The sequence below is a fragment of the Haliotis rubra genome, unplaced genomic scaffold (assembly GCF_003918875.1).
Source record: "Haliotis rubra isolate DU_JTF1 unplaced genomic scaffold, ASM391887v1 Scf154, whole genome shotgun sequence".
Taxonomy (NCBI): domain Eukaryota; kingdom Metazoa; phylum Mollusca; class Gastropoda; order Lepetellida; family Haliotidae; genus Haliotis; species Haliotis rubra.
Window position 1 is genome coordinate 525888 of NW_025765492.1, and position 22858 is coordinate 548745.

General features: G+C 40.5%; 1 protein-coding gene across 1 annotated transcript in view; it reads left to right on the forward strand.

Moving 5' to 3' along the window:
- The window catches only part of LOC124270698 (atrial natriuretic peptide-converting enzyme-like), a 42994-nt gene extending 34604 nt beyond the window's left edge, over positions 1–8390 (forward strand). Inside the window, exons 14-16 of the mRNA XM_046705732.1 lie at positions 1530–1825; positions 4060–4181; positions 4682–8390. Of these exons, the coding sequence (XP_046561688.1) occupies positions 1530–1825; positions 4060–4181; positions 4682–4858 (595 nt within the window). The 3' untranslated portion in view covers positions 4859–8390. The remainder of the gene's footprint in view (positions 1–1529; positions 1826–4059; positions 4182–4681) is intronic.
- Positions 8391–22858: the final 14468 nt, after the last annotated feature.

Here is a 22858-nt window from a genome sequence, read left to right on the forward strand (position 1 = left end):
CCTGACTAAAGATGCTACGAAAACACTGACCCTTTCACTAATAATTTCAAGGATAGATTATTGCAACAGCCTCCTAGCCGGATCTAAAAAAAAATGTCATCAGAAGGTTGCAATCAATCCAGAGCAAAGAAGCCAGACATGTTTCACTCTCCCCAAAATCAGACCATATCACCCCGATCCTCAAAGAACTTCATTGGCTTCCTGTTCAACAGAGAGTCAATTTCAAACTTCTCTGTCTAGCTTATCAGTGTCATTCTCATATTGCTCCATCTTATCTCTGTCACCTCCTCCAGCCCTACATTCCATCCAGATCACTCCGCTCAGAATCTCAACAGCCATTCATTGTGCCTAAAGTCAAACTGTGCAGTTATGGACAATGGGTTTTTTCCCATTCAGCAGCTTATCAGTGGAACATTCTCCCTCAAGAACTACGTACCTCTCCAACCTATTCTCCTTTTCCGTACCTATTTAGATTCTCCTATTCTCCTTTTCCTTCTTAGCGCTTTGAGCAAGATATTCATCCTTGAATGGCGCTATATAAGTGAACTATTAAATATGGACTAATATTAATATAGAATTATACTATACATTAGCTCATGACTCATGATGCTCTGGAGATGGTTAAGGATGAACACCATAAGGTATCAGTGGCGGTGGGGTAGCCTAGTGGTTAAGGCGTTTGTTTGTCACGCAGAAGACTGGCACAATGTGTGTTGTCCCCAGCCGTGATATTGCTTGAATATTTCTAAATGCAGCGTAAAACTAAACTCACTCACTCACAGAAAGAATCACTGGTTGAAATCGATAAATATTCCAAAGTTGTCAATTGTATGCTACACATATGTGACATTTCATAGCTGTGAGCAACATACTGAGGGTGGCAATATCAAAATTTCCTTAATCTTACATTTAAATCCCCACTTTTGATATGCTTCTGATGTCAATAAAATTATTGGAAGTCAAAGAAAGCATAAAATGTCACCACCTGCTGGACCCACGTTCATGTCTTTGACCTGCACCCATCCACCCTACTATATAGAACATAGACCCAGGTAAATCCCTGTATAGCATGGGTCTCAGTAAAGGGTAGATGGCAGGTAGGTACAGGAAGCTGGCTCCAGCTTTAGGGCAGCAGGGCAACCTAGAACCTATAGCTTATGCTTATGATGGCTAGCGAAAAGTGTTGCAAGAATATATCCACTTTTACAATGTGTAGCCCAGAGTAATTGAACATGAGATGGTGTAATCATGCTGTGGTTGAATTTGCTGAAATTGTGTTTGGTTGCAACACCTTGAGGTTGGAAATTGATAATTCTAAGAATATGTGTCAGTTCTACAAATATGTGTAAGCCCGTAGGTATAGACAAGAACCTCAAAAATATGTTTTTTGTCATACCTTACCTGGGAAAAATCCAGTGTCAATTATTGATACAAACTTTCGGTGACAACAACTCTTCAATCAGTGCAAACATATGTTTGAGTGAACATATATGTGAGTAAAATCTGCTATAAGCTGTGAAATCTTTCAGACCAGGTCATTTTAGCTACGTGACAACATTCTCAAACCTGGAGATTCTCCTTGGCACTGTGGACAGACAAGGCAGGTCAGCCCATGCAGTGAGAGTACGTGCCGCCAACATCACCTACCACTACAACTTCACCGCAGCCCGGCCCCTGGACTGGGATATGGCCCTGGTGAAGCTGGAGAGACCTGTGGAGTTCACAGACTACATACAGCCAATATGTCTGCCTTACGAAGGACAGACCTACACATACCCCTCCCTGTGCTATCTGGCTGGATGGGGACTAGTCAACAGTGTGCAATGTGAGTATAGTGTTGAACTAATCAACAGTGTGCAATGTGAGTATAGTGTTGGACTAGTCAACAGTGTGCAATGTGAGTATAGTGTTGGACTAGTCAACAGTGTGCAATGTGAGTATAGTGTTGGACTAGTCAACAGTGTGCAGTGTGCAATGTGAGTATAGTGTTGGACTAGTCAACAGTGTGCAATGTGAGTATAGTGTTGGACTAGTCAACAGTGTGCAATGTGAGTATAGTGTTGGACTAGTCAACAGTGTGCAATGTGAGTATAGTGTTGGACTAGTCAACAGTGTGCAATGTGAGTATAGTGTTGGACTAGTCAACAGTGTGCAATGTGAGTATAGTGTTGGACCAGTCAACAGTGTGCAATGTGAGTATAGTGTTGGACTAGTCAACAGTGTGCAATGTGAGTATAGTGTTGGACTAGTCAACAGTGTGCAATGTGAGTATAGTGTTGGACTAGTCAACAGTGTGCACAGTGTTGGACAGTGTGCAATGTGAGTATAGTGTTGGACTAGTCAGTCAACAGTGCAATGTGAGTATAGTGTTGGACCAGTCAACAGTGTGCAATGTGAGTATAGTGTTGGACCAACAGTGTGCAATGTGAGTATAGTGTTGGACTAGTCAACAGTGTGCAATGTGAGTATAGTGTTGGACTAGTCAACAGTGTGCAATGTGAGTATAGTGTTGGACTAGTCAACAGTGTGCAATGTGAGTATAGTGTTGGACTAGTCAACAGTGTGCAATGTGAGTATAGTGTTGGACTAGTCAACAGTGTGCAATGTGAGTATAGTGTTGGACTAGTCAACAGTGTGCAATGTGAGTATAGTGTTGGACTAGTCAACAGTGTGCAATGTGAGTATAGTGTTGGACTGTGCAGTGAGTATAGTGTTGGACAACAGTGTGCAATGTGAGTATAGTGTTGGACTAGTCAACAGTGTGCAATGTGAGTAGTAGTGTTGGACAACAGTGTGCAACAGTGTGCAGTCATGTGAATGTATATAGTGTTGGACTAGTCAACAGTGTGCAATGTGAGTATAGTGTTGGACTAGTCAACAGTGTGCAATGTGAGTATAGTGTTGGACTAGTCAACAGTGTGCAATGTGAGTATAGTGTTGGACTAGTCACTAATGTGAGTAACAGTGTGCAATGTGAGTATAGTGTTGGACTAGTCAACAGTGTGCAATGTGAGTATAGTGTTGGACTAGTCAACAGTGTGCAATGTGAGTATAGTGTTGGACTAGTCAACAGTCAACAGCAAATGTGAGTATAGTGTTGGACTAGTCACAGTGTGCAATGTGAGTATAGTGTTGGACAACAGTGTGCAATGTGAGTATAGTGTTGGACTAGTCAACAGTGTGCAATGTGAGTATAGTGTTGGTCAACAGTGTGCAATGTATAGTGTTGGACTAAACAGTGTGCAATGTGAGTATAGTGTTGGACAATGTAGTCAACAGTGTGCAATGTGAGTATAGTGTTGGACTAGTCAGCAATGTGAGTATAGTGTTGGACAGTGTGCAATGTGAGTATAGTGTTGGACTAGTGTTGGAACAGTGTGCAATGTGAGTATAGTGTTGGACTAGTCAACAACAGTGTGCAATGTGAGTATAGTGTTGGACCAGTCAACAGTGTGCAATGTGAGTATAGTGTTGGACTAGTCAACAGTGTGCAATGTGAGTATAGTGTTGGACCAGTCAACAGTGTGTAAGTGTGGAGTCATAGTGTTGGACCAGTCAACAGTGTGCAATGTGAGTATAGTGTTGGACCAGTCAACAGTGTGCAATGTGAGTATAGTGTTGGACTAGTCAACAGTGTGCAATGTGTGAATGTGTATAGTGTTAGTGTTGGACTAGACAACAGTGTGCAATGTGAGTATAGTGTTGGACTAGACAACAGTGTGCAATGTGAGTATAGTGTTGGACTAGTCAACAGTGTGCAATGTGAGTATAGTGTTGGACTAGTCAACAGTGTGCAATGTGAGTATAGTGTTGGACTAGTCAACAGTGTGCAATGTGAGTATAGTGTTGGACTAGTCAACAGTGTGCAATGTGAGTATAGTGTTGGACTAGACAACAGTGTGCAATGTGAGTATAGTGTTGGACTAGTCAACAGTGTGCAATGTGAGTATAGTGTTGGACTAGACAACAGTGTGCAATGTGAGTATACTTTTGGTTGTCAAAATCCCTCTTGGGTCTTTATTTATCAGGAAGTGAGAGACTGCCTAACTGTTATTTCAGATTTACCACCAGAGAAGTTGCGAGATGCGAAGATGATGGTGTGGGATGATGGAGGGTGTGTGGACAGCAACAACTTCACCCTGTGTGCTGGCTACCTGAACGGCCACCCTGCAGGCTGTCAAGTAAGGCTCTCACCCACAATGTGAAAACTTACCAACACATCAGTCTCAATATTGGTAGTCCTATCACATCGAGAATTGAGGCTCTTTGATATGTCTACAGTGGAAACCACTCCTCCTTCCCTGCAGGAAGCCATAACATTTTCTAATCTTATATATGATTAGTCAGTTTCATACGCCACTATCTGTTGTTCTTCAGTCAGTGAGGTGTATATCAACTGGTCATATCACTTCTGTGTTGGACATTAAAAACACTGATACTAAAATAAGAAATGCGTGTTAGGTTATGTGATATATTGAGCCAGAATTCTGTCATTTTTATGACCCCCATGGTGCCCCAGCATTGCTCTGTACTAGACCGGGTCGGGAGCTTACAGTCCTCGCCCCGGGTCTTCAGTCTTTATGTCATTCTTCATTCGCATCCCTGAACCCAGACCCTAAGAATGAAACGGCAGGTTCTATATTCTCCATCATTGTGTCACAGTTGAAGTTTCTGTTGCCAGGGTGACAGTGGAGGGCCTTTGATGTGCCAGGAGAAGGCAGGAAGTGGCTGGGTGTTGGCGGGGGTGATGAGCAGCGGGAGGAGCTCCTGCGAGGACACACCCTCCTCCCAGCCCAACAGGTTTGCCAACATTGGCAGTGTCAGGAAGTGGATTCAGTCAATCATATCTGTATCCTAGCATTACCATTGGTCGATTGACCAGGTACAGAATCAGTAATAGCTGGATCTTCGTGTAACACATGGCTGTTTGCCAAAATATTGTCCTTAGTAATTACAGGATTCTGGTTACAGTGGTTTTAGAAGTGGAATACTGCTGGCCTCGGCAAAAGCTGATCATATTGAGGGAATTACCCAAGATCTCCTTGATCCTACTTGCATGAGACTTATTTAAGACGTGACTTCCAACACCTTTCACTAAGACTGGTCTGATACAATGCAGAAAATGTTTTTGGTTTTAGATTTTTTTTTGTATTTGGTGTTTCAATTTCAGAATGAGGAATTTATTAAGTGCTAATTACCATGTAATTATGCTAATTATAGTGTTGAATGATTTTGTGGATTTCACAGAGGAATCACCTTCATATGAAGTTAGCAGTGTGAAATTGGGAGTGAGTTGAAAGTGTTTTAATTTCTTTGTTGATATATGATATCCAAACAATGGTTGTGTCACTGATGGATCTCCTGAATTGTGTTGATGATATCATAATATACCGATATTGTATTTATTATCAAGAGTGTATATATGTTATAGCTTGTTTTTATTGGCAGTTCTGGTTGTGCATTTTGATATCTTGTGTTACATGCCCTGGTCTTTCGTGTTACTTGTTATTTCATTGGTTGTGATCTGTATGATAGTATCCTGCAGGGTTACCATGGTTACCACTGGTCAAAACCTGTAGTAAAAGGATTCATAGAATTAAGCGGAGATGCAACAACATATTTGCATTTTTTTAACTTGTTTCATATATTTCGTTTTGTATGAAGCCCTTTCGGTGTGTTCTTATTCATGGTTGTAATTTTTCATTTGTTGAGTTTTGTCTTAATTTGTCATGACCTTTTCCTCCGTGAGTGAAAGTTTTAGTGCTGTTTTGAGAAGAGCTTGTTTAGATCTCCAGATGGGATTGATATTACAATGTGCTAATCTGTGCTTCAGTGAATTGTTGCCCCCTTTTAAATTGTCAATTAATTGAATGAATGATGAAGAAAACATATGTGTGATTTATCCTTCCACTGATGTCCACTGCCAAATGCATGGGGAGCTCAGCTAGCTATAAAGTTTGTTGTTCTGAATTGTCTCCCTTATGCATACTGTGATCCAATGTTTCTGGGTTTGAATCCTAGGTGTATCTTGAGTATGATCCTTGTCACATATCATACTTGCTTGTGGGTTAAGAAAGTGGTAAATGCTGTTGTATATGTGAAACAGACTGTACACTGTGTTCGGTAGGATGTTTGTCTCCTGTATACTGATGCTGTTGATCACCGGATTGTCTGGTCCAGACTCGATTATTAACAGACCGCCGCCATATAGATGGAATATTGCTGAGTGCGGCGTAAAACTAGACTCACTCACTCCTGTATACTGAACCTCTTCTGTCTAACATAGAGGAGATTTTTTATGTCTTCCATCCTCTGGGTTGCTTCATTTAAAACAACTTTCCAGATCAGGAGTTCCGACTTGTGAGTCGGTTGATAATATCGATCTCTTGCGTGTGGGTGAGACTTATTTGATATTGTCATATAGCTTGAATATTTCTGTGTGCAGCATTCAATGCCATACATTTGTCGTGATAACCTCAACAAAATCGGATTGTTAAAGGTCACATGCAACCAAAAAAATTAACGTAATTAAGACACAACTATCATTTATTCATGACATATAATATACATTGCTGATTATGAAAAACAAATAAAATTTGTCAGTCAGTCACCTAATCGCCAGCACACAAAGTCAGCCGCCTAACCTGCTCAGCCCTGCCAAAAGCCACAATCCCAGCCCGACATCTGGGCTGGTAACTTCAAAATGTCAAAATGGATTTAACCCGACCAGACAAACCAAAGAGAATAACTCAAATTTAAGTTATTGTTTTGTGGCTGTTTTAGTGATAATATATGTCAACTCAGTGCGTCTAAATGTAACGCTTAATTTGAAAAATAGATTTTAAGATATGGTGAATTTACTCAGATGCATGGAACATGTATCTTACATTTTTTCCCAGAGCATCGGACAGGCTAGCTGTAAATTTTGACCATCTGTCAGAAATCTAGCCCGTCTCGGGCGGTCGGACGGGCGGGCCTTATATCATACACTGATTAAACAGCTGTTTAGTTATTTGCAGGAATAAGTGTAATTAATTCACAGACATTTTTTATATTCTGTGAGAATATTCTTTAAAATATTCCTTATTTGGTCAGTCTCTTGAGTTTCATTCATTGATTATAAAACCTGTGTTGATTGATAGACTGATAGATGATGAGGGAGTTTAGTTCTTTATTGATAACCGTCCCCTATAACTGTCTTTGTGTGATTTCTGTCCTGTTTGTGTTGACTTGAGGGCAAATGATGATGCCCCTTTAGTTAAGCTGCACCTGCTTGTCCTTCTAATTTACCAGTAGAATTATGTGTTTGGAGATTTACACATATTTGAAACTCCAATCAAACTGACTGATTCTGATTCAATCAGATGGGGTTTATTGTGATTTATTAACCTCTGATTGACCAGTCAGAATTGAGTAATTTTCAATTTCATTGTAGCATAACTGCTTTCCCTTCACTAAGTAGCTGTTCGTGTAAACGATCTATGTAGATTGTTTCTGTACATGACTGTTTTGCTGTTGTCAACATTGTAATGTCTATTGTGTTCACCCCTTCCCAACCATATCATAGTCTTTTCATTCCAGGTCAAGTCATTATCATGGTACTAAGCCTGATTATAGTCCAAAGGACGTTCTATACTGAATTTAAGGATTTACATTTCCAGTGTCAGGTTTGTATTTTATCTTGAAACACCTTGTGATCATATGGAACACCTGTGTTCTCCTTGTTATATTTGTGTTGTTTCCAACCAGGTGTTGTCATGTAGCCAAGCAGTTAAGACTTTAGCTTGTCAGTTTCATATATTTGATCAGTGTGTGCTGCCATTATGAAAAAATCCCCCAATTTGGTGTAGTCTCTTCCATCCATGCCAATGTTGCCTGTTCCTCTCGTAGTCTTCGTCCAATACCGTATTGACAGTATGTAACTACCATCACTGTCCATACAATACAGAACACTTTCCCAGGAAGTGAGGTTCTCACCTAAAAAGTGTTCAAAAACAATGTACACATGTTGTGTGAAACATGTGAACAATGGTTATCTTACAGATAAATCATGTATTCTATTGATGTGTATTTATGACAACCAGTGTGTTTTGTATTAATGTGGAACCTACAGAAGAAGGGCACAGAAAGTGTAAACATGGACAGGAAACATACAAAGATAAGCCCTCCTGTCAAAATGAGTGACCCCCTTTATGGGCATGGTCAGATGATCCTATGATGTGGAAAAGTCAGGGGAGCCTTGGACCCAGGGTTTGGCATGTTACTTACCTGTATTTCTAGGTGCTGTTGTGCAGCATTGATAAGTGCTTCTAATTGCTTCTCTGAATGAAATCTATGCATTGTTTTTTATGATTATTTATTGACCCTAATAAACATTTCATATGATCTAATCCATGTTAATATTGTTTGTATATGAGTAATGTAATAGGAATCAATCTTGGAGTGGGCGTGATTCATTCATACTAAATCACAGATGTGTCCTATATTAGGACCAAAGCCAGTTCTTCTACTGTAATCAGGAAATGTCCTGTATTGTAACCCAACTAGGTGGAATGTTGTAGTCTTATCTTACCACCATGTAAATACTTTAATTTCATTGGTCAATGACGGTTTAACAAGTTTCTGTGTCACCCTCTATTGGAAAAAATATTACCAGCTGCCACGGTAACCGCCAAGCTCTCCGCTGAGAAGCTGAAGTGCTAACAATCGTATGATGTCACAATATGATGCATGGAGTGCCCGGAGTTCGAAACCGTTCGATCAGCTGTTTTTGTGTTCACTTTGTACAGATTTATTTTACCGACTTTCACTGCTGTATTTAAGCTATTTTATACATTGAATGGTTTGCACACTCAGCTTAAACATAATTGACATGTTTTATAGCAGTTTTAAGCTTGTCAGAATATGTTTCACTGATGTTAAAAATCCAGTCGAGAGGCAGACACCATTTTGTTTGCATGTCATGTAGTCGGTAGCGATCTTTAACATAAAATAAATGATATTTTGTACATTTAACATGGCGGTAAGATAAATACGTTGTATGCTTCTCCCTCGGGTAATATGGTCTGATGTACCCCTCTTTGTAGCAGTGTCATGCCTTGCCTACCGGCTCGGGGAACACTGACCTTATAATAGCCAGGTCTAAACCCAACCAGGTCCTATGTTGTAATCACTGGCAGGTCCTCTGTTGTAATCACAGCCAGGTCCTATGTTGTAAGACCGCTGCCATATAGCTGGAATATTGCTGGGTGCGGCGTAAAACTAAACTCACTCACTCACTCCTATGTTGTAATCACAGGCAGGTCCTCTGTTGTAATCACAGCCAGGTCCTCTGTTGTAATCACAGGCAGGTCCTATATTGTAATCACAGCCAGGTCCTCTGTTGTAATCACAGTCAGGTCTTATGTTGTAAGACCCGCCATATAGCTGGAATATTGCTGGGTGCAGCGTAAAACTAAACTCATTCACTCACTCCTATGTTGTAATCACAGCCAGGTCCTATGTTGTGATCACAGTCAGGTCCTGTGTTGTAATCACAGGCAGGTCCTGTGTTGTAACCACTGCCAGGTCCTATATTCTAATCCCAACCAGGTAATGTGTTGTAACCAATGCCAGGTCCTATATTCTAACCCCAACCAGGTCTTGTGTTGTAACCACAGCCAGGCCAGGTCCTATATTCTAACCCCAACCAGGTCCTGTGTTGTAACCACAGCCAGGCCAGGTCCTATATTCTAACCCCAACCAGGTCCTGTGTTGTAACCACAGCCAGGTCCTATATTCTAACCCCAACCAGGACCTGTGTTGTAACCACAGCCAGGTCCTATATTCTAACCCCAACCAGGTCCTGTGTTGCAACCACTGCCAGGTCCTATATGCTAACCCCAACCAGGTCCTGTGTTGTAGTGGCGGTGGGGTAGCCTAATGGTTAAAGCGTTGGCTCGTCACGCCGAAGACCCGGGTTCGAATCCCCACATGGGTACAATGTGTGAAGCCCATTTCTGGTGTCCCCCGCCGTGATATTGCTGGAATATTGCTAAAAGCGGCGTAAATCCAAACTCAGTCAGTCAGTCAGTCCTGTGTTGTAACCACAGCCAGGTCCTATATTCTAACCCCAACCAGGCCGTGTGTTGTAACCACAGCCAGGTCCTATATTCTAACCCCAACCAGGTCCTGTGTTGCAACCACTGCCAGGTCCTATATGCTAACCCCAACCAGGTCAATCTGGTCTTTCGTATTTTTTATCACATTCATGTGTACCTTAGCAGCCTTCAAGGATAACCATTCAACTGAAATACGATACTGACAAATATTGAAAACCGACAGTCATTTAAATATATGGATATACATGTATATGCGTACATATTGTCTGCTCTACCTGAACATGACCTCATCTTGTTGTGTACACAGACACTTTAGACTTTGGACTTACACACAGTTGTGCACATGACAGCAAAATCATTCTAACAAGTATCTACTTCAGCCACTTTGTAAACGTATTGAACATTTTGACATAGCTGGTGACACTATCTCAGGTACATATACTACATGGGGTACAGATGCAACAATAGGTACAGAATAAACAACATGAGGATAGACACTACATGAGGAATAGACACTTCATGGGGAATAGACACTACATGAGGAATAGACACTTCACGGGGAATAGACACTACATGAGGAATAGACACTTCATGGGAATAGACACTACATGAGGAATAGACACTACATGAGGAATAGACACTACATGAGGAATAGACACTTCATGGGGAATAGACACTTCATGGGGAATAGACACTTCATGGGGAATAGACACTACATGAGGAATAGACACTTCATGGGGAATAGACACTTCATGGGGAATAGACACTACATGAGGAATAGACACTTCATGGGGAATAGACACTACATGAGGAATAGACACTACATGGGGAATAGACACTTCATGGGAATAGACACTTCATGGGGAATAGACACTACATGAGGAATAGACACTACATGGGGAATAGACACTACATGGGGAATAGACACTTCATGGGGAATAGACACTTCATGGGGAATAGACACTTCATGGGGAATAGACACTACATGAGGAATAGACACTTCATGAGGAATAGACACTTCATGAGGACACTCTTCATGGGAATAGACACTTCATGGGGAATAGACACTACATGGGGAATAGACACTACATGAGGAATAGACACTACATGAGGAATAGACACTTCATGGGAAATAGACACTTCATGGGGAATAGACACTACATGAGGAATAGACACTTCATGGGGAATAGACACTTCATGGGGAATAGACACTACATGGGGAATAGACACTACATGAGGAATAGACACTTCATGGGAATAGACACTTCATGGGGAATAGACACTACATGAGGAATAGACACTACATGAGGAATAGACACTTCATGGGGAATAGACACTTCATGGGGAATAGACACTACATGGGGAATAGACACTTCATGGGGAATAGACACTACATGAGGAATAGACACTACATGAGGAATAGACACTTCATGGGGAATAGACACTACATGAGGAATAGACACTTCATGGGGAATAGACACTTCATGGGGAATAGACGCTACACTACAAGGGGAATAAACATTTCATGGAGAATAGATTCTACATGAGGAGTAAACAGAAGAACAGAAGAAGATTGTTTTATTAACCTGTCACAGATTACACAGTACACGGTACCTACATAACAGTAAAATAATATGCAATATCCGGCCAAAAGGCGCACGAGACGAGTGTCTTCCATTAGCATTAAAATATAAATCGTGGTTTTAAAGTATACATATCACAAAAATGCTAAAATCATATCACAAAAGAGTCATACTTCTAAAATGGAAGTTAATTAATCTTGTGAAATTGTCTACATTGAATCATAGTGGAAATAGTAGCGGCTAGAGGTTTACATAAATAATCACATTGCATTAAGTAAATGGCTTGATCACATGGGGATAAGATAGGAAACTGCGAATACATACTGGAAGCTAGTTTCCATACCTAATATCACAATAAAAACTGCAAGTTGTAAGGAAATGAATTCCATCTACAGAATTACTATAACAATTCAGATATATTCGTTCATGTAATGGGATAGGTATGGAATACTGTAAGGGACATTCTCGCGATCTCACATTCTCGCACTTTTGGCATTTTTAGCTTGTTTCCAAAGGTCGAGATCGCATAGATAGGCGGACGACACAATGGCAACTTATTCAAGGTGAGTGAGTGAGTTTAGTTTTACACCGCACTCAGCAATATTCCAGCTATATGGCGGCGGTCTGTAAATAAACGAGTCTGGACCAGATAATCCAGTGATCAACAGCATGAGCATCGATCTGCGCAATTGGGAACCGATGACATATGTCAACCAAGTCAGCGAGCCTGACCACCGGATCCAGTCGCCTCTTACAACAGGCAAGGGTTACTGAAGGGACATTCTAACCCGGACCTTCACGGGACACTTACTCAAGGTGCTTCTATGTCGTCTGTTGAGTACATTACGAACATAGGGTTCAACTGTTGGGTTTAAAGTTTAAAGTTTAAATGACCAATAGGTAAGTAATTTATTACCATTGACCCTCCCTGTGCCGTTCCATAACTCACTGAACCATTTTTCTGCATTCATATACGCTTTATGTTATCAAAATGGGGTTTGAAATGTTTTATAAATCTTAAATGTGAATATCAAGGTTATTCAATAATGACAATGACAATACGATAACGTATAGACCAAGCAGTAACAATTCTAACACGTCTTTCTGAATCCACGGAGAACAGCTTTTTCTCGTAACACTTCGATTCGTTGTATCGTAACAGATGATAACCAGCCCCTAACAGCAGCATTTTGGGTCTAACGACCTACGCCTACGAAACATCGACAGGCACGGTGTTGGACATTGTATTACACCGGAATTCCCTAGTGCTCCATATTGCAGAACCGTAAGACAGAAAAGGCTGCGCAAGGTCACCATATAAGGTGTTAAATACGTCATAAGCCATTCCACCAACGGATTTAAATCTACTTATAACAACACCCAGAGCTCTGCTGGCAGATTTAGCCAACTGTTTGGCTGTATAATTAAAATCCAAGTGTTCATGAAACCATGATCCCAAATATTTGTTAGCATTGGTGTTATCAATGGCATCATTACCAATAGTAAAAAACACATTTGATTTTGAGTGTTACTTTGTCGAATAATCACTACATTAGTCTTCTTAGCATTGATAAGTAATAGCCATCTGGAACACCATCTGGCCACCGTATCTAACATGGGCCGTAGACTATTCTCATCTGGAGCAATCAGAACAATGCCATCTGCATTTAGGAGTATACTTATCATATCCTCCCCAATATTTACACCACACCAAGGATGGCTAATTTCACTGGTTAGGTCGTTAAGGAACACAGAAAATAGCGATGGAGACAGAACACAACATTGTCTTACCCTTGAACCAACAGGAAACACATCTGTCAGGCAACCATTAATACGTATTTGACTCTACATGGGGAATAAACACTACACTACACGAGGAATAGACACTAAATTTACATGGGGAATACACACCACACTAAATGTGGAATAGACACAACACTACATGGGGAATAGACACCACACTAAATGTGGAATAGACACTAAATTTACATAGACACTAAATTTACATGGGGAATAGACACCACACTAAATGTGGAATAGACACAACACTACATGGGGAATAAACACTACACTACACGAGGAATAGACACCAAATTTACATGGGGAATACACACCACACTAAATGTGGAATAGACACAACACTACATGGGGAATACACACTACACGAGGAATAGACACTAAACACTACACTACATGGGAATACACACCAAACTAAATGTGGAATAGACACAACACTACATGGGGAATACACACCACACTACCACATAGACACAACATACACAATAGACACCCACACTACATGAGGAATAACACAACACTACATGGGGAATAGACACCACACTAAATGTGGAATAGACACAACACTGGAATAGACACAACACTACATGGGGAATAACACTACACACTAAATTTACATGGGGAATACACTACTAAATGTGGAATAGACACTACATGGGGATGTGGAATAGACACAACACTACATGGGGAATAGACACCACACTAAATGTGGAATAGACACAACACTACATGGGGAATAGACACCACACTAAATGTGGAATAGACACAACACTACATGGGGAATAGACACCACACTAAATATCGAATAGACACAACACTACATGGGGAATAGACACCACACTAAATGTGGAATAGACACAACACTAAATGGGGAATAGACACCACACTAAATGTGGAATAGACACAACACTACATGGGGAATAGACACAAAAAAACATGGGAATAGACACAACACTACATGGGGAATAGTCACAAAAAACATGGGGAATAGACAGTACATGAAAATAGTCACTACACTACATGAGGAATAGGCACAACACTACATGGGGAATAGTCACAAAAAACATGGGGAATAGACACTACATGAAAACAGACACTACACTACATGAGGAATAGACACAACACTACATGGGGAATAGACACAAAACTACATTGGGAATAGACACTACATGAAAAAACACTACACTGCATGAGGAATAGACACAACATAAACATAGACACCACACTAAATGTGGAATAGACACAACACTACTTGGGGAATAGACACCACACTAAATGTGGAATAGACACAACACTACATGGGGAATAGACACCACACTAAATGTGGAATAGACACAACACTACATGGGGAATAGACACCATACTAAATACCGAATAGACACAACACTACATGGGGAATAGACACCATACTAAATGTGGAATAGACACAAAAAACATGGGGAATAGACAGTACATGAAAATAGTCACTACACTACATGAGGAATAGGCACAACACTACATGGGGAATAGTTACAAAAAACATGGGGAATAGACACTACATGCAAACAGACACTACACTACATGAGGAATAGACACAACACTAAATGTGGAATAGACACAAAACTACATTGGGAATAGACACTACATGAAAATAGACACTACACTACATGAGGAATAGACACAACACTACATGTGGAATAGACACACAAAACATGGGGAATAGACACTACATGAAAACAGACACTACACTACATGAGGAATAGACACAACACTACATGGGGAATAGACACAAAACTACATTGGGAATAGACATTACATGAAAAAAAACACTACACTGCATGAGGAATAGACACAACACTACATGGGTAATAGATACAAAACTACATTGGGAATAGACACTACGTGAAAATAGACACTACACTACATGAGGAATAGACACAACACTACATTTGGGAATAGACACAAAAAACATGGGGAATAGTCACTACATGAAAATAGACACTACACTACATGAGGAATAGACACAACACTACATTGGGAATAGACACAAAACATGGGGAATAGACACTTCATGAAAATAGACACTACACTACATGAGGAATAGACACAACACTACATGGGGAATAAACACACAACTACATTGGGAATAGACACTACATGAAAATAGACACTACACTACATGAGGAATAGACACAACACTACATGGGGAATAGACACAAAACTACATGGGGAATAGACACAAAATTTACATGGGGAATAGACACCATACTAAATGTGGAATAGACACAACACTACATGGGGAATAGACACAAAACTACATGGGGAATAGACACTACATGAAAATAAACACTGCACTACATGAGGAATATACACAACACTACATGGGGAATAGACAGAAAACTACATTGGGAATAGACACTACATGAAAAGAGACACTACACTACATGAGGAATAGACACAACACTACATTGGGAATAGACACTACACTAAATGTGGAATAGACGCAACACTACATGGGAATAGACACTACACAGGGAATAGATGCTACATGGGGAATAAACACTACATGGGGAATAGACAATACACTAAATGTGGAATAGACGCAACACTACATGGGAATAGACACTACATAGGGAATAGATGCTACATGTGGAATAGACACTACATTGGGAATAGGCACTACACTAAATGTGGAATAGACGCAACACTACATGGGAATAGACACTACACAGGGAATAGATGCTACATGGGGAATAAACACTAAATGTGGAATAGACACAACACTATGTGGGGAGTAGACACAAAACTACATGGGGAACAGACACTTCACTACATAGGAAATAGACACTACATGGGGAAAAGATGCTACATGGGGAATAGACACAACACTACATGAGGAATAGACACTACACCATATGGGGAATATACACTACACTACATGGGGAATAGAAACTACACGAGGAATAGACACTACAAAGACAATAGACACTAAACTACATGAGGAATAGACACTACACTACATGAGGAATAGACACTACACTACATGAGGAATAGACACTACACTACATGAGGAATAGACACTACACTACATGGGGAATAGACACTACACTATATGAGGAATAGTCACTACACTACATGAGGAATAGACACTACACTACACGTGGAACCAACACTACCTGAGGAATAGATTCTGCATTAAGAAAGACACTACTAAGGGGAATAGAAAACATATGATACAGAAACTACATTGGGGATAGACACTACAGTGGATGCAGACACAACATGGATATGGGCACATCAACGGATTTGGACACTACCTAAAGCATGCCACAACAATGGTTTATGAACACTAAACCGATGCAGACACTAACTAGGGAATGACACTGCATGGTTTATGAACACTAAACTGATGCAGCCACTACCTAGGGAATGACACTGCATGGTTTATGAACACTAAACTGATGCAGCCACTACCTAGGGAATCACACTGCATGGTTTATGAACACTAAACAGATGCAGGAACTAAATAGGGAATGACACTGTGTGGTTTATGAACACTAAACAGATGCAGCCACTACCTAGTGAATGACACTACATGGTTTATGAACGCTAAACGCATGCAGCCACTACCTAGGGAATGACACTGCATGGTTTATGAACACTAAACAGCATGCAGCCACTACCTAGGGAATGACACTGCATGGTTTATGGACACTAAACAGATGCAACCACTACCTAGGGAATAACACTGCATGGTTTATGAACACTAAACAGGTGCATCCACTACCTAGGGAATGACACTGCATGGTTTACACTAAACAGATGCAGCCACTACCTAGGGAATGACACTGCATGGTTTATGAACACTAAACAGATGCAGCCACTACCTAGTGAATGACACTGCATGGTTTATGAACACTAAACAGGTGCAGCCACTACCTAGGGAATGACACTGCATGGTTTATGAACACTAAACAGACGCAGCCACTAACTAGGGAATGACACTGCATGGTTTATGAACACTAAACAGATGCAGCCACTACCTAGGGAATGACACTGCATGGTTTATGAACATTAAACAGATGCAGCCACTACCTAGGGAATGAGACTGTACAGTTTATGAACACTAAACGGGTGCAGGCACTACCTAGGGAATGACACTGTGTGGTTTATGAACATTAAACTGATGCAGTCACTCTCAATGGTAAAATGGTAAATGAGACCTACTTAGGGTAGCCAGCGTTTCTGTCCAGTTACTAAACAGGTCAAAGTCCTGGCCCTGTTATCACGGTACAACGAACATAACCCCATATATTTATGAACACTGAACAGATACAGCCACTACCTAGGGAATGACACTGCATGGTTTATGAACACTAAACTGATGCAGCCACTACCTAGGGAATGACACTGCATGGTTTATGAACACTAAACTGATGCAGCCACTACCTAGGGAATGACACTGCATGGTTTATGAACACTAAACAGATGCAACCACTACCTAGGGAATGACACTGCATGGTTTATGAACACTAAACAGATGCAGCCACTACCTAGGGAATGACACTGCATGGTTTATGAACACTAAACAGATGCAACACCTAAACGACACTGCACTAAACTGATGCAGCCACTACCTGAGGATGAATGACACTGCATGGTTTATGAACACTAAACTGATGCAGCCACTACCTTGGGAATGACACTGCATGGTTTATGAACACTAAACTGATGCAGCCACTACCTAGGGAATGACACTGCATGGTTTATGAACACTAAACTGATGCAGTCACTCTCAATGGTAAAATGGTAAATAAGACCTACTTAGATTAGCCAGCGTTTCTGTACAGTTACTAAACAGGTCAAAGTCCTGGCCCTGTTATCACGGTACAACGAACATAACCCCATATATTTATGAACACTAAACAGATACAGCCACTACCTAGGGAATGACACTGCATGGTTTATGAACACTAAACAGATGCAGCCACTACCTAGGGAATGACACTGCATGGTTTATGAACACTAAACAGATGCAGCCACTACCTTGGGAATGACACTGCATGGTTTATGAACACTAAACTGATGCAATCACTACCTAGGGAATGACACTGCATGGTTTATGAACACTAAACAGATGCAGCCACTACCTTGGGAATGACAGTGCATGGTTTATGAACACTAAACTGATGCAGCCACTACCTAGGGAATGACACTGCATGGTTTATGAACACTAAACTGAAGCAGCCACTATCTAGGGAATGACACTGCATGGTTTATGAACACTAAACAGATGCAGCCACTACCTAGGGAATGACACTGCATGGTTTATGGACACTAAATGGGTGCAGCCACTACCTAGGGAATGACACTGCATGGTTTATGAACACTAAACAGATGCAGCCACTACCTAGGGAATGACACTGCATGGTTTATGAACACTAAACTGATGCAGTCACTCTCAATGGTAAAATGTTAAATGAGACCTACTTAGATTAGCCAGCGTTTCTGTACAGTTACTAAACAGGTCAAAGTCCTGGCCCTGTTATCTCGGTACAACGAACATAACCCCATATATTCAGTCAAGTGCTAATGTATCTCAGGCTTGTCATGATGAGCGTTATTGGTTGTACAAATGTGCAAATTGGTTCACTGCAAATGTTATGTGTGATGCAGTCTGATTGAAATGTTGCTTTAATTGGGTTTTTAATATGTCGCCATGGTGGAACAATGTACCTGATAGAGGGGAGAGAGCTGGCATTTAAAAAAACATTTAACTGGAACAGATTGTGTATTGAAAGGGTGGTCAAATTGGGAGTAGGCATAATGGGAGCGAACCGTTGAAATTATTCAGTGTATGAATGAATAGGAGGTAAACGGGCTGAGCATCTACTGTAGATAAAGGCCATCGGAATATTTAACATGTTATACTGAGTTTCGACCTGAGCTTCGATTTGAGTTGATCAATCCGAATCATGTAACTGTAAAGTTAGGGAGCAATGAACCTAGCTTTGTATTTTACAATGTAGATAAACACAAGATTAAGTGTTCTTTCAGATCATTAACATGTAATGTTAATGTCTAATGAATATACAGTTAATTTTGATTCCATTAAACTGCCTCACCAATAACACAAGACTAACGCTTAGTCTCTGAATACATATATTATTAAACTGCCTCACCAATAACTAACGCTTAGTCTCTGAATACATATATTATTGAAAGAAACAAATAATTCCATGAACTTCCTTATGTTGCATTTAGAAGTTTGTATAAAAGTGTTTTACATTGAAAAGGAGGCTCAGTAAGATTGGGAATTCAGAACCTGAGGAAATCTAGACTTGCTTCATTTAGAGTTTTAGCACTGCAGGGAGAACTGGGCAGAAGGGGAAATCATGCGGACCAGGGCACAGGGGCGTGTCACGCTTAGAAACAGCGGTAGAAAGACATATAGGTATATACACTGGGTACAATGTGTGAAGCCCATTTCTGGTGTCCCCCGCCGTGATGTTGCTGGAATATTGCTAAAAGCGGCGTAAAACCAAACTCAGTCAGTCAGTCAGTCAGTCTAAGCGTGACACGCTCCTGTGGACCAGGAAGTGTGAGACGACGATAATACCTCCTCGCACACTATCACAACCCCTATGAAAACAATCGGTTTACCCGTGCGTCAACTTACATGATAAACTGCGATAAACACAACAAGGCCTGCAGATACGGGACAAGCCTGCCCAATACATCGAACAGGAGCTTTATATTTTCACATGAAACAGTTTGGTTATTACATAACTGTGTCAAATCGGTTTCAGTCTAGTGAACCCATTCACCGCGTCAGTCTGTGTGTCGGCCGAGATATAGCTCAAAGCATAAACTTTGAAGGGACGATTGTAATAGGGCAGGAAACAAACCCATTTTTGGGAGGTGATTTGATCAAATTGAGAGGTATACATGAACTATATATCAAATTAAAGCTTAAGACCTATAGAATAATAATAGACATGATGTGGAAATATTCGTGTGAACACTTTCTGGTAAATCCGGATTTGGGGGCAAAAACACTAAAAATCATAATTTTGCCCATTTTGTTTTAAATTTTCAAACTAATGACCCCATTCAAACAAATTCATCACCAAATGATATTCTCTTTACAATTGAAAAATGATAGTGATTCCAATATTTAGACATAAAATTTCCATTTCATGCTTGAAGAATTGGGTGAAAATTAAAATTTTCACTGATGCTGTTTGACAATTTTTTCAAGGTATGATACAGTAGACAAATAATAAATCTAAATGTTTTGATTTCAAAATTACCTTTCTATCACTCTTCACTGTCATCCTTACAGGTAGAGATACATTAATATCTCTAAAATAGAACATCTTTAAAGATACTGAATTACATCTGTTAATGTGTTCAGAACCGGAAATCCTTTAAACTCGTTTCATTTGCTGTTCTGTTTTACAATGTAAAGCAATGGTAATTTTTGTGTTAAAGGTTATTGGTAATAACAACTTGGAAAAGCAACGAGCTCAAATATGAATTTAACACAAACATACTGACCATGCATTTCTTACTGGACTCGTCTAATTTCAGGTTTAGTTACACATCAGATCAAGGTTATTGCTTCTGTAAGATTCAAAGTTCTATTTAACATCTTCATGTCATACATCGAATAGATTTATGATTATTAAAAAGGTCATTCTTCATTGTCACTGGTTTCTTCATCAACATCATTCATGGGGTTATTGCAATTCCGTCCACCCTGTCTGTGTTTGCAATAACACAGTTCAATACAAGGCAGATTGTTCTGTCTACAAATGCACTGCATTGAGGAGCATGGGGACTTGCAGCAGGTGCAAACAAGGCAGTCAAGAACTTCTGAAGCAGTTTGATGTTCAAACAATGTAGAGGTGAGCAATCCATTAACCCTGGTCCAGCCAAAATCTTCAGGGTTACCAAGCTCTGGCTTACCACAATGAGAATTTGTCCAGATTCTAGTTTGCCACATCACACGCTTAACGTGCTGTCGAAAGCTGTCTTCGCATGGGGGAAGTCTGGCAAGCTCAATATCACTTAGTCGACATAGTTGAAGTCTCATGTCATTCAAAGAGTGGCATGGTTTAAGTTTCTTCCTGGGGTCATACAATACTGATGTTAGTTGCCTGCAGACCTCCACTGCTGCATCAAGGTTTCCCGAAGACAGGACTTGAGCACTTGAAAACAGATCTTTGTCTTTCATCATAGCCTTGTAGACTGTCTTCTTGCCAACATGAAAAAATGCCGATGATGTATCGCAGCCAGTAGGCATGGATTCCTGGCAAAGCAAATGACATTGATGATCCAAGAAGATGGCAGATGTTATGGACAGGAATGAACCGGTGCTTGTCTGTGACTGCAGAAGACACTCCAGTTTCGAACCAAATTTCCCGGACATGCTCCATTTGATGATAATAGTAGATACATAGTATGAGAACATCTGTATCAGGGGACTTGATGATGATACGTCCTTGGGTATGCCTCTCTGCAAACTCATCATTGCAATACATGGCGTGGAAGAGCATACGTGTATCGGCTTCTTCTTGAGAACATTGAAGTTCATCAATGCACGCATCCCCAGTGGGAGTGATCAACTTGGTCACCATTCCATCTTCATATCCTCCTGAGAGATACAGTCTTTCTTGTGGTTTCATTTCTGGTGACATTGTAGCCTGCACTTTGGTGCACAAGAAGTTGTTGAACTGTGCCTTGTTCTCAGATACACCTAGAAACTTGTTCCACTGTGGAATCTGTCTGCCTGATGACACTTGATACTTCTTGCCATTGTTGAGGTCTGCTCTTCGGGAACGTTCTGCAGACTTAGTGGAGTTGGGAGTGTCATACTGGTCGAACACATCTATGACAGTATCAGCTCTGGTGAAACACTGCTTCATATTTCGCATATAACTGTCAGCAACACTGTCAAATGTGGAGGTGATGGCAGGTTTCATACTTCTCAATATTGCCATTGCATCACGAATGTAGACTGTGTCTTCCTTCTCAAAGTCTGGTAAAGTGTCAGCACTCTCAACCATTTCTTCTAATTTGTGTGTTAAATCGGCTTTGGATGTCTTCCTCATTGACCAATCTTCATTGAAGAGTGATGTAGGAACTGATCCTATGGGATGTGTGAGAACCTTGGCCATTGTGACATCATCACGACAAGCTGTCAGACATAAAGCTCTTCTAAAGACCATTTCTGCACTCAAATGCACAAGTCGAACAGTCCCATCTCCACTAAGTAGCTTTGTTTTCTTCTTCTTTTCAGTAAAGGTGATCAATCCTGACCGAGGTATTGGACTATAGAAAGACTTTTGCCCAGATGTAGACAATGTATCCTTTACAAATGCCTCCATCCTCTTC